This window comes from Mixophyes fleayi, chromosome 2, assembly GCF_038048845.1.
Source record: "Mixophyes fleayi isolate aMixFle1 chromosome 2, aMixFle1.hap1, whole genome shotgun sequence".
NCBI lineage: Eukaryota > Metazoa > Chordata > Amphibia > Anura > Limnodynastidae > Mixophyes > Mixophyes fleayi.
Window position 1 is genome coordinate 126,640,393 of NC_134403.1, and position 14,094 is coordinate 126,654,486.

At 40.0% G+C, this 14,094-nt stretch overlaps 1 protein-coding gene across 1 annotated transcript in view; it reads right to left on the bottom strand.

Moving 5' to 3' along the window:
* ITGBL1 (integrin subunit beta like 1) overlaps nt 1-14,094 on the bottom strand; it is a 257,791-nt gene that overhangs the window by 151,101 nt on the left and 92,596 nt on the right. The window contains exon 5 of the mRNA XM_075199951.1: nt 7,891-8,031. Within this exon, the coding sequence (XP_075056052.1) occupies nt 7,891-8,031 (141 nt within the window). The remainder of the gene's footprint in view (nt 1-7,890; nt 8,032-14,094) is intronic.

Genomic DNA, 14,094 nt, shown 5'->3' on the forward strand with positions numbered 1-14,094 from the left:
GACACCTGGTTCTGGGAGGAGACCTCAATGTGTGCAAAACTCTAAACTGGACAGGTCCTCACTAAACTCACAAACCCCAGGAAACAGAAAAGATTGCAGAACATGCCACCTTCTCTCCATATCAAGCTCCATGTGCACTCTGTGAAATAACCCACAATTTCCACCTACTCCTTACTTATATATTGAGTGAGCTAATACCCTTATAGTGGAATCTCATCTATACTCCAAACAAAGGTCCTCACACATTTGTAGATATTTGTGGAAAATACCTTCAATTTATCTAATATATAAAAGCCTAGCGGCGTGTGTTAGTGTGTGTGTAAAAAACTACCGGGTGACAGAGTGCTCAAGCTGCAGCACCACCTGCTGGGCGGAGTTATATACTACACTGACCTACTAAATTCTTAGCATTATCTAATATATAAAAGCCTAGCAGTGTGTGTGTGGCGATGAAGATGACAAGAACCTTTTTAACACCTTAAGTAGCTTGATTTGACTAGAATGCATGAGTATCATGCACGGGTTAACTTGTTGAATATATTTAGGCTAGATTGGCTTAAGAATTGTTTGTCTATTCAAACAATATATCCCTTTCCCAAGTAAATATCAGTCAGTAGTTGTATACAAAATGTTGCTGCCTATTTATCTGCTTTTTTAAATCTGTTTAAGTGCTGTCTGCTCTTTCTTTCAGACCCCATAAACTTATTTTAGGCCATTCTTCCCTCCCCCTTTTGCCTTCTGCACTCTCTCTCTCTCTCTCTCTCTCTCTCTCTCTCTTATTTTGGAACATTGCAATAACAAATGTATTTAAAAAAGAAAACGGGCCCATCGTGCTGCAGTATGAAGGATATAAAGGGAGGGGGAAAGGTGATGCGTGCAAACTAATCAAAGCAAGGCTACTGTGTTAGAGAATATTTAAATGTAACATTTATCCTATAAAAGCAATACCGGCAAATAATGATGTCACTGCCAACTATTCCAGTCAGAACATAAGAGGCTAGCATTTTACCTGTTCTTAGGAGATTATTATTCAATGTATAGAATTTATTTAGTTATGGCGATAATACTACTATTTTCATGGTACGGGCAGCACTGTGGCCAAGTGGTTAGCACTTCTGACTCACAGCACTGGGGTCGAGTGTTCAATTCCCGACCATGGCCTTATCTGTGTGAAGTCTGTATGTTCTCCCTGTGTTTGCGTGGGTTTCCTCCGGGTTCTCCGGTTTCCTCCCACACTCCAAAAACCTACTAGTAGGTTAATTGGCTACTATCAAATTGACCCTAGCGTGTCTGTCTGTGTATGTTAGGGAATTTAGACCGTAATCTCCATTGGGGCAGGGACTGATGTCAGTGAGATCTTTGTACAGCACTGCGGAATTAGTGGCACTATATAAATAAATAAATGATGAAGATGATTGGTGGCTATGGGTTACTACATATCTGTGCTCCCAATTAAAACAAATGAAAACAAAATATTTTTACCTTGTGTGCCCCAGTAATAATGCTACAAATTGGGATTTAAAGTATTGAGTATATTTTGGGTTAAACAATCCTACAGCACAAAATAGTACAATAAATCGCTACAAAACCGGATCAATATCAGAATTATTTGTAGTTGTGCTTCTGACCCAGCTTCTTTGCATCTATGGATCCCTATGCTTTTAACCTCGGCAGTGGCAGGACCCTTAATCTTTTGTAGCATAATAATTGGAAATCGAATAATGCTACATACATAATATGCAAATTTGAGGACTAATGAAATATTTTGTTTAATGGAGTCTAATTACGCACTTTTGCAGCTGAACTTACCTACGCCTGCAAAACTGTGGTTTTAATTGTGGTATATATTGAGTTGCCCAAAGTGGTTTAAAATAAAAATAAGTAAATAATAGAGCTGCAAAAATTACTTGACAAGAAAAATGAACTTAATTGACTCCGGAGGGCCGATACGGGATCAGTCAAGCTGCTCTGATTGGCTGACAGAGTATTGGTTCCTTCATTGATTTTGTGTTTATTTTAATTGAAATGCTTAATAATTTGTCGTGGTTGTTTTTCCCCCTATTAGATAATATTGTGGCTTTACATGTTCCATTGAGCTGGAACTTGCAGCCATAAACATATTGACACTTGTAGTTCCACAAGTGTCAACATGCCCAACCAGTCAATGACTTTCAGGCCTTGCGGGTCCTGTTAGTACCACAATAATATTTCCTCTTCTTTTCCCTTGACATTATTAACTTTAAACCAACCATTCGCAGGGTGCCAGCATGAGCCCCAGTGCTTCTCCACATGGGTGTGGTTATGCCTGGGTAGGAGGGGCACAACGTTTTTGCTGGTTGTGCTAGCAGTCATATCTGGGCATGATTACTTTTGGTACTAATCCCTAGCAGCGCATGTCATTAATAGTAGGCTTTATTTTCATATTGTTTCTTAATGAGTCGGAAATATGGTGATGCAATTCATAGTAAAGATTTACCCACTTGCTAGTGAAGTGGGCAGGATGGAGACCTCCATGACGCGAACGTAGGTAATTATGGCTATACTGATCACATAAATAGATAAAGCCGTTAGCAGCATATGTTTAGAAACCATTTCTGCCTTACATGTACTTTTCCATATTTAAGGTTGGTGTCGGATTGGCACTTTGAATACAAGTGTTCTTCCAGGTAGAAATGCTTTGGGGCTAGATTTACTAAGCTGCGAGTTTGAAAAAGTGGGGATGTTGCCTATAGCAACCAATCAGATTCTAGCTGTCATTTTGTAGAAGGTACTAAATATATGAAAGCTAGAATCTGATTGGTTGCTATAGGCAACATCCCCACTTTTTCAAACCCGCAGCTTAGTAAATCTAGCCCTTAGAGTTCATTGCACTCAAATCTCTCGGTTGTGACACATTGAAGTGAATGGGGAACACACTACTCCTCTTGCTAGTATACCCTCTTACCTTTACTTTCACATTTAGTCTGATCACTGTACATTTAGTAATAGTCAAAATAAAAAAAAATAAAAACGATGACATACAGGTAACATATGGGAACATTTATGTAAACTGCTACAAAGTGGTGCCCATAGCAACTAATCAGATTTAAAAACAGAATTGTAGCACACTTTAGAAAATGAGAACAAACATATACTTGCTATGGGCATCATCAATTTGCACCATTTTTTTTTTTATAAAGTTCCCCAATTGTTTGCAACTAATGGTACACCATATCAAGTATCTTTACAAGTTACAAAAACGCTTTGTGGATAAAAAAGTTTGGTTTTGTGTATTTATGTTTGTTTTGAAAAGCAAATACAACTAATTCAATGCTCAGCTGTCTTAGTGAAACTTGCCCAGAGTGGTAAGAATGAACTTACTGCTTCACTGGGCCAGTGCATACGTGACACGGCTAGCCGATTTGAAGCCCTATCTCCAGCGAAAACACCCATTTTCACCAGAGATAAGTCTATTTATTACAGGGCTAAATACCTACTTCTCAGGTGTGTTTTACTCCAAACTGAAGAATTTCAATTCTTATCTAATGTATAGAGTTCTAGACTGCATGGGTATTATAGTCCTCAGATGGTCATATAACAGTTAGATGACTCTGCTGTCTGTACTATTAATTATGTCAGAAGAGAACAGCTGTGGAGGGAGGCTGTACCATCATCCATGATTGATATTAGTGGTCTATTTTAGATTTTTATTACGCTGGAGTAAATGATTTGTTTGTGATGATAGTTAAACACGAAGTTAAAGCCATACATACTTAAGCCTATATTTTAAAACATTTATCATTTTACATTTAATATCAGATGTTTTGTCCTGACTGTAGCAATAAATGAGAGTTTTTAGGGGAAGGAAAGGAGCTTAGGGGCAAACTTGTACTTCAGAAGCAATAGGCATGCCCCAGGGAGTGTGGACACACTCCATTGTAATGTAGCCGTGTCCCATTGTGATGTATTTAGATCCTCTCTTGTGGGAGCCGCTTCCACTTCAAACGGGACATAATGTGAGTGCCGCCGTGCAGACCTATGATTTTTCATCTCAGGAGTTGCAATATCACACCTGGCCCATGCCCTTTCTGTAGGTCACAGTGACCTTTTGGGCTTTACTGCACATGCGCCAGCCCAGTGGAGGAACTCCCATTGGTGCAGCAGGTGCGGTGCACTGAGTCTCATGGAGATAATGGGGTCCGCTGCATGACAGATGCAGAGGGTCGGAACTAGTGAGCTGTGGGCCCCGGTCCCCTTTTCCCCTCTTCCCTGCACCGGGGCCCACAGCTCGCTAGTTCCGCCTCTGCACCAGCCCCACACATATTCAAAACAGCAGAGGGAGGGGCCTGTGAGGGTGGACTGGCATCGCCGTGGCCACACCCAAAGTTCCTATGAAGCCCAGCAATGCTGTGTTATGCTCTACAAATGGGGATTTCTAAAAGTGTTTGAACAGTGTTATAAATAGCAGTGCAATTGTAAACTTCATATTTAATCAGTAGGCCTGGCTTACGGAGAGGATCCCAGGCAGCATAGCTCCCAACTCAGACATCGGTACACAATAGTTCACCCATTTTTTGCAGAAGCTCCGCCCCTTCAAGGTCCACATTCCTGGACAGAAATGTGGACAGTTGGGAGGTATGTTTGGGGCTCTTAATGCAACTGTATTTGCCCCATGTGCGCAGCATTTAATTCAGGTAACATAGGGATTGTTGATACCTACGTGAAAATGTTTAGACCAATTCTTTTATCATCTTAATGCCCAATTTTATATGTCAAAATAAATGAAGCAAAAACTCATGGTTCATTATTGAGACTGTACTTAAAGCAGAGAAAGTTGTGTGTAAATTACAGTATGAGTGCTTTTGAGTATGTCATAATGACATACATGTGCAATGTTTTTGATGATCACAAAAGTTATTTTTCATATTTGTCAATGGAGCAGATTCAGTTGCAAGCGATGTCCTGTTGGAACCTCCTGCAAGGGTCCTTCGTGGGATGTTCAGGGCAAAAATAATTATTAATTGCCATAATTCCATAATTGCTGGCACTGTGTGCTTTAGCCCTTTGCGCCAGGTTCTGATGGGATGTTGCTTGTCATTGAATATGCCACAATGTCTTTGTTTTTCAATCAATGAATATTTATGATATTGAAGAGGATTTTAAACCAAATATTCTATGCAATCAAAACCAATTTCTATTGAGAATACGGATTTCTACGCAATTTTCTGTGAGTGGAAATTATGTAGTAATATTAGCATTTCATATAGCAAAAAGAACAAAAATGCCGATGTGCCAAATACAAACTATTATAATGATTGGCATCTAATTTAATGGATAATCATTTTATATTTAGCTTCCAGTATTTTAGAAACATCTCTTTATGCAGGCCATATATTAAATATAGTTCCACTAAATCTGAGCAGAAGCCAAGCTTTTCCCATAATTAAGATGGGAAAGAGCTTTTAAATGCTCTTCGGATAATTAGATGCTCATTCTACAGCAGTCATTGTCAGTGAAGATGTATTTAAAAGAGGGTTCTTTGCGGTTTTTTTGCTATACAGTAATGTGGGTCTGGACAGCAGCCAAAGGAAAAGGCATTTGCAGCTTAACTGTTTGTTTTGCAGATTGTTTCTTTGTGTACCATATTTAGCTTTTTGTGTTTTAAATCACACTGAATAAAATAAATAATGTATGTATACTGAGAAAACAAAAACAAGGAGGAAAATGTGGTATTTAAATCTCCAATGTTCTTGCATTTTATAATTAAAATTATAATAATTTAGCAGGCAAACTTGATGGAAACTGACTTTAGCTATTTGCAATGAAGGTATTTAGGGAATAGAAATCGTATAGATGTCATTGGGTCTCATTTACGAAGTGTAAAACATCTGAGGAGTGCACACATCCCTTTTTGAAGACTATGAGCCATTACTTGCATAAGTGTAGCTAGAATTCTGCAGAGTGTTTAGGCTTATGAAACGTGCTGGCGACCAGATGATGGGAGGAGTTGTGGGAGTGAGGGTTTACATGGGTGTACCATGTAAAGTAGGAACGCAGGTTTGCCTAGTTTTCTGGAGCATTGTAAAAACTAGATTTCAATATGAGAAGCGAGATTAAATTTAAATTTAATTGAAATGAGGTAAAGGAGTGAAGAGTATGTTCTGTTTGGACTGTACCATGTTGGGAGCAGGGGTGCATGGCTATTTTCACTATGCAAAACGATTTGCAGTTTGCACCAGCTCTTAGGTGACAGATAATAGGTTTTCTTCTATACTTTATGTGGGACACATTTTGCACCTTCAATTTGCATACCTCACAGCTGTCCTGATTCTGGAGGGACAGTGCTGACTTTAGAGCTCAGTTCAGCTGTCCTGACTTGGGACATGTTTGTCCCATGGGTGGGAATGTTGGGATCTATCTTCCATTCACAGTTTCTCTGCATGTGCAGTGTACCTACTAAGGGACAGCCTAGTAGAGGGAAAGCGAGGTATCTAAGGGACAGCCTAGTAGAGGGAAAGCGAGGTATCTAAGGGGCAGCCTAGTAGAGGGAAAGGAAGGTATCTAAGGGCCAGCCTAGTGCTTTACAGCCCTAGGCAATACTTAACTTTTTTAGTCTTTCCCCCTGGCAGATGCCGGAGTGGAGGTAAAGTGTGAGGACGGGGGTGGGGGAAACCGTATCATTTTGGCCCTGTTCTGTAAAAGTGCCATTTTGATATAGGAGTTGGGCCAAAATAACAAAATTCACAGTAAATCGCATAATGGAAGGTCTCATGCTGCCCACTTCACTAGAAAGTGGGCAACTTAGAACACACAAAAGTGCCATGTATCATGAAAATAGGTGTTCCCTCACGGTCATGATTTCTTAAAGCCATAAAGAGGCTAACCTTAGGTGGTAAAAAAATAAAGTTTTAGGTTACACATTTATGCAGTAAGCCTCTTCACATTTTTCTGCCTAGGGTTACCGCTAGGTTCAGAGGAATGTCCTGAAAGCATATACCTGGATGTGCGCAGAGAAAATAATTTAGGGACACAGGGGCAAAACAAAAAGTTGCTTGTGCTGCACATAAAGTTTGGTTCTTAAAGGACGTCCAGTATTGTTTGCTCTACAAGACACGGCTGGGTTTCTAGTGTAACTGGATGGCACTGTTCCCTCTCTCAGTCATGTAATCTTGGGTAAATCAGTGTGTGTGATGGAATATAGACTGTGAGCTCCACTGGGGCAGAGACTGATGTGAATGATTAAACAATCTCTGTAAAGTGCGGCACAATATGTTGGCGCTATATAAATTAATTACAATTAATAAATACAATTGGTGTGAACCTGGTATAAATGTACTTCAGTATTTTATTACTTGATAGTTTTAATAAACTGGCTGATTTTGTATCTGGTAATTAAAATGCTATATTCAGAACTATTGCTTTTTTGTGACTTGGACCCTAACTTGCATATTCTGGGGATAATTTACTAAACCCTACACTTTCACAAGGTCAGCTGATTTGTTTGCCTCCATTCTGTCCAATGAGACATAGAAGAAAACAACAAGCCCCACCTTCTTCCCTTCACCTGATTGGACAGGGCAGAAGCAGAATCAGATCCACTGACCTTGTGAGAATTGCATACTTTAGTAATTCACCTTTTTAACCCTAAACGAGTCGGCACAGAAAAAGTACAAATTACAACCAATTTAAGTGAGTTTCAGTTATAAAATTATACTAAATCCTACATTATCTCGTGGAAAAATGTTACAAAATTACAATTAGACATCAGCAGCGCATATGCCAACATAAGGCCTATTCAGATTGTTCCAGAGGTTATTAATAGACTAGGTAAATGAATGAAAAGCAGAAACAATTATTGTGTAAGACTAATTGAAAGACACACAGATGTGAAGTTCATTAATAATGACACACCTCTGTTGCTGCAGATTTTGCCATCTGGAGATGTGCATCTCTTCTTAATCTCCCATGGGGCGATGTCACACTGGAATTCACATTTATCTCCATGCCAACCAGCCGCACAGTAACAGTTTCCACAGTAACACTTTCCGTGGCCTGCACCCAAAACAAATTTTATACAGTGAGAGAAAAAAAAATTGTTTTAATCTTAAATGGCAGATGCTGTCTAAATACATATTACAGTATGATATTATACCAATATCCAGAAGATGACTTGTTCTTTTACTGATTGCTAGGTATAAGTTGTTTATTACTTTATATATATTGGAGAAATGCTTGTAATTTATGTCTCGGCAATGCACGTTATTTCACAAAACAGTAGAAGTAAGCGAAAGGCGGCATAAACATTTGTAGAGGGAGAGGAGATAATATACTTACAACCCATTTTGCATCCAAAAGCCTCAATTCTCCAACAAATGCATCATCTTTACCCTTTACTAGCTTTTCTCTTGGGAAATTGTACTTCTACTTAATGTGCCGTGATCTCTCAGCCAGCAGTGTAGCTGAAGTTACATAAAGTCTGTGATCCTGACTTCTAATCCTGAATCTTTTAAATGAGTTGCCTGAAGCTGACAGGCTGCCAGCAGTAGCAAAGCAAGAGGAATGATTGTTCAAAATCTCTGTGCAAGCGAAAAGACCAGCTTGTGATACCCCCCACCTCTCTCTCACTAGTTAGTCTTCTTTTGAGTGTTCCAGAAATGACAAAATTGATCATACTTCTAACGGAAGGATTATTGATCAGAACTAACGTTGTGTTTAGTCAATCCTGTCCGCCACTACAGAAGTTGTAGAGGGAAAAAAAACGTAATTACTATAGATATAATCATAGGACGTCAAGAATACTTTCAATGCTCACAACTCTGGAGGTTGGCATCAATATAATTACTTTCTACGTGTTGCTTTAGTTAGCTTCTGAAAGCAATTGTTTAGGAGCAAATAAAGTTAGTTTTTTAACAGTGAAAGCTATAAGCATGCTTAACTAAATCTGTCTAGCATTGCTAAGTGTTGTACTTCAGTACAAACCTAGAGCTTATGTGATTGTCTAGCAGGTTTCCAAGGTGACAGAAGTAATTTGTACAAGCTGCAAACAGTTGGACTCAAACACATTGGCATGGCTTTTGTTGTTCAGTACCAGATCCAATTAGGACAGCGATTCCCAACCAGGGACTTGGGAACCCCTGGGGGTAATTGAAGTGTTCCCTGAGGGTTCTCAGGGGAAAAAATCAGTAACGGCTGAAATATTGTTGTTATTGTCAAGTGGATGGATCTACTTGTGCTGTGTCTCCTGTCTGGTGACATATCACGTCTGGCCATGGAGCCAGGACGGGAGGAGTTAGAATTATCAGAATGGCCTGTCACCATCTCGAGAGCTGCAGGTTGCCACAGATCTTCTGTACGACAATTTACTGTAGTAACATTGGAGTCTATTCTTCTTTGCAGAGATTTCAGTGGACTAGATAGATTTTTGCTTAGATTGAATCTGTGTGCACCTTTTTTTTGCATTTTGCCCGGGGTAGGGGCCCAAAGGACTAATGTTGCACACAGACCCACTCATTTCTTAAAATACCCCTTGCTGGGGGGCTGCAGATCACTGCCTCTGCCTTTAGAGCATGCTTCCACTAACCAGAAAAGGGCACACTTTTTAACAAGAATAAAACATGTTTCCAACTTAGATGATAACAAATATTAACAAAGAGAACTAATCAACTCTTTCTGGCTAGAATCGACAATGGTTAGTAGGTTAAGCATGGGAAGTAAAAAAGTTGGCCTTGAAACACACACACACAAAATGCAGCAGCATCAACTTCTGAATCTGATCAGCCATGTGCTGAATGGCCACATACACCTCGGTACGCATGGGTTCAATTCCTCTGCTTAGAACTTAGATATTTTGCCCTCTGACCTAGTGTTTTTAACTTACTTAAGACTGTGAAATGCACCTGTACCTATGTACTCATTGATTTATTGTTTTTCACCTTCGTGACTTGTAAAAATCAATAAAAAGTTTCATTAAAATAAATAAATTTGCTTTTACATATAGCCCCAGGACTTGGCTCCACGTGTAGTGTGGGTTGGTAATGCAGGACCACAGCGGCGGGCAAGGAGACTGGTAGATAGCAGCGGGTAGTCCAAACGATAGCCAAGGTCAAGGGTCACGAGCAAACAGGATAGTCGGTAAACACGCAAGGGGTCGGGGTCACGGGCTAGGTAGCAGGGTCCAAAGTACAAGCCAAAAGGGTCTGGGTCACAAGAAACAACAGGCAGGGTCCAAATCCAGGCAAGGGGTCATACACAGACAATCCAACAGAGTATACACAGGACAGGAACAAGGAGCAGAGCAGGCCAGCAGAACTGGTAACAGTGAGCTATAACGGCAGTGAGGCTGCAGACCTCACTGCCTTAAATACAAAAGGCCACCAATCAGAGCCTAGCTCTGAATCATACACAGCCCCCTGATTACATTAAAGTAAAATAAAAACACACACAAGAAAAAATGACACATTTAACAAAGAGATCTCTGATGAATTAATGACATATGAGACCCAAAAAAGCAGTATTTTGCATGGAAAAAATAAAAAGGAGGAAGTTATTTAAGACTGTGGCCCTAAATAGATTATAGGATAAACTTTGAGGTGATGTTTAAATGCTTTTTCACCATGCACAGTGATTGTGCACAGCTCTCTACAGTAGCTATTCCAAAATCTTTATTGAAGGTGTGCTTTACTTTTACACACAAGGTGAAAAACTTGGTGCATTTAGCTCACTTGGGAAAACTATAAGAAGAATATTGGAATTTACCATGTTTTCTTGGTTTATTTCTTCAGACTACTATAAAATTATTTATAATTCTGCACCGTGTCATGTGACTACAAAGGTAATATCATAGTCACATGACACAATGTAGTGAGCAAGAGAGACTTTGAAACTCCCTTCTGAGCTCTGACTGCTGTTAAAGCCTCCCCTCTCTGCCTTCACATGACATTCTGAGAGCATGCCTCCCACTATTGAAAATATGAAATGGGGTAATGGCTCCAAAAGGGGGTGTGGCCTTCTGAATTTGTAGGAGAACAGCTAATAAAAACAAAAAGAGACTTAACTTGCTATTTAAAGAACAAAAACTATGTGCAATTGTTTTTATTGAAGATTATGTAACATTGCAAACAATGGTCATAAAAGAACAAATGCAGAATCTTCACATTTCTCAGGAAGCAAACATTGGGAGAGAGAGAACAACTCCTCAGGGTTGTACGCAGAGAAGATCTATGTGCATGCAGAATTTTGAAAAGTTTAGTGTAATGAGCCATGACCGCCAAAGGCCCATCAGCCATCTAGAATAGTTACCAAATCTAGTTCTCTCAGGGATGTAGAATGTCTTCACCCTTCAAGTAGGGAGTGCTACTCAGGGGAATCTTTAAATTATAACCACCTAAACCAAATTGATGTGAAGTCAGTGAAGTGGTCCGAACTGAACAAAGAAAGTTCATCCATGTAAAAATCTATTTTGGCCATCCACTCCTTCAGGATAAGGGGGAAGGGGACCTCCAATAAACTGTGTACAACAGACCACAATCTGATAACTGGTGTACATTACAGACAACAATCTGATAACTGGTGTATATTACAGACAACAATCTGATAACTGGTGTATAGTAAAAACCACAATTTGAAGGTAAGTGTATATTGCATACATATTGATTGGATGGCTATTATATAACATAGATACAATCTTATTTCTTGTATACATAGCAGATCACAATCTTATAGAAAAATCAGTTAATTGCCCTTGAAGCCAGTATACCAAGCATAATTTAAACATGATGGCTAGTATATAAACAGACTATTGTGGGTAGTATGTAAACTGATATTTAGTTTTTGAATAGTGTACAAACCAACTTACCCCAATATGACTGTCAGGGGCAAGCTGGGCTGGGGGGCATGTGCCCCCGGGCCAGTCCCATAGTGGGCTACCTTGGCTGGGTGACTGGGCCACCTGCATTGTTTTTCATTTAAAATAGGCTGCTGAGTTGAGTCTTGCCCCCTGGGCTAAAGTTTGCCAGCCCTCCTCTGAAGACTGGTGACCAATATAGAAAGCATACCCCATTTTTGCTTCTTAGAGTACATCATAATTGTGATGGCAACACCAATGTGATGGCTATTGATGAAGAGTACATAATTGATCTATTATTTTATGTTTCATTTTATAATATATGAACAGATTCAGCTACAATTTAATTAGCACCTTGACTAGGAACAAATCCTCCCCCATTGCAAACATTTGGCTTGTAAATACTTGATAAACAGGTTTTGAACATTTAGTCAGTAATTAGTATATGAATGCTGTGAGCAATTCCTGTAGCCAGGTTCTAGACTCCGCCCACAAGATAGGTTTTTACTGTACACAGAGAAATAAGCCCTCTCTCCATGCTTGATCCCCGGACGGAGAGAACATGCGGCTTTTACTCCTAGGTGAACAGGCCTTAGCCCTTGACTAGTGTGAATGATGGAGCTTGAATGTAGTAAAAGGTGAGTGAGTATGGATACATAAATGTTACATGGGAATGAATGATTATGTGTAGAGTATATGAGAATGAAAGTTTGAGTGCAGATGGTAAATGTGATTGGAAAGATTTTGGTTTGATATGGACAGTGTTACATAAATGCATGCCTTGTTGGGATAGATTGCTGGTTTAAATGAAAGCATTTATGTTATACATAGTTCTGTGGTTCAGTATTGGTTTCATGACTTGTAATAATGTTGCAATGCTATGATTCGTGGAGTGTTGTACAATTCTCGGAATTCCTGTGTTTGGGATAGATTGTTTATATAAATGGAAATGTTTGTGTTATACATGGTTCTGTATTGGTTAAGCTTTGGTCATGGAAGCATTGGTGTTATACATAGTCCTGTGTGGTTTTGTGTTGGTTTCAGGAAGTGATCAGATTGTTAAATATAACGTTTTGTTGGCTGTGTTGGTTTACGCATACAAAGTGCAGGAAATGATCATATTTTTAAATATAATATTTTGTTGGCTGTGTTGGTTTGAAGGGAAAGTAGAGCAGATTGATCTGGTTGTAACCATGTGTTTAAAAATGGCCGTTGGACTTGAGTGAGGTGTGCATGTGTGGTACCCCAAAGCCCTGTTGAACAGCACAGAGGAAGTGCATAAACGCTTTTAAAATGCAGGGCTACAAGGGGTAAATTGTGCTCCTGAAAACTTGTGCCCAGGAGTGATTGACAGGAGGAGGATGAAGGCCCTGATTGGCTGGGGGAGTAACAGGAAGAGGATGTGCAGGAAGGAGGAGAGAGAGAGAGCAGCATGATAGAAGGAACAAGGAGGAGGACGTGCAGCCGAGCAGAGAGAAGATAAGCTGCTGCCAGAACTGTGACATTGCCAGCAAAGCGGACAGAGAACAGCTGGGGACACGCAGCTGGGCGCCAAAGACAGTCTCCACTAACTGCAGAACCGTCTTAAGGTAAAACCCTAACCAGCAGTGTACTGCACACACCCCAGTGTCAGAGGGAAGAGTGACGAGAGAATCTATCTAAAACTGACATTGCATTCTTGTACAAGGAAGGATTGTGAGAGCTTTTCCCCCAGATCATACCTTTACACAGGCTGCAGGGAACAATTAAGACGGTCGTTTCAGCTATATCCTGTGTGTGTGTGCTGATATCTGGACATTATACCCTGTTGCAGAGCACATGTGCTGATAGAGATTCATTGACTGTTGAGAGAACAGCGCCATCTTGTGGCTGAAATGAGCAACATCCCTGCTTTCTACTATAATACTTAACCCTTGATGGAAACCTCTGCAGGACATTGGAATACTACCAAATTCCTGTGCACAGGTCAGCCCAGGACTGAGCGGAAAATATGGTAACGTTACCGGGGATAATATTGGTGCACCAAATGTTTTAGATGATGTTAATGTTATGTGATTTACCTAAGAATTGATTTATTAATATTGAAGGTGTGACATTCAGTGTTAGTGGTACCGCTGCAATTCAAGTTAACTCAGCAGTAGATGCTAAAAGTGGGGCGCCTGACCCATAGGGAATAGCACGGTACCCCAAACACCTGAATAAGAAGTAGCCCTCTAGTGGGCGCGGTAGTGACCGTAAGAGTCTTGATGGGTTATTATTGATGGTTATTGCAT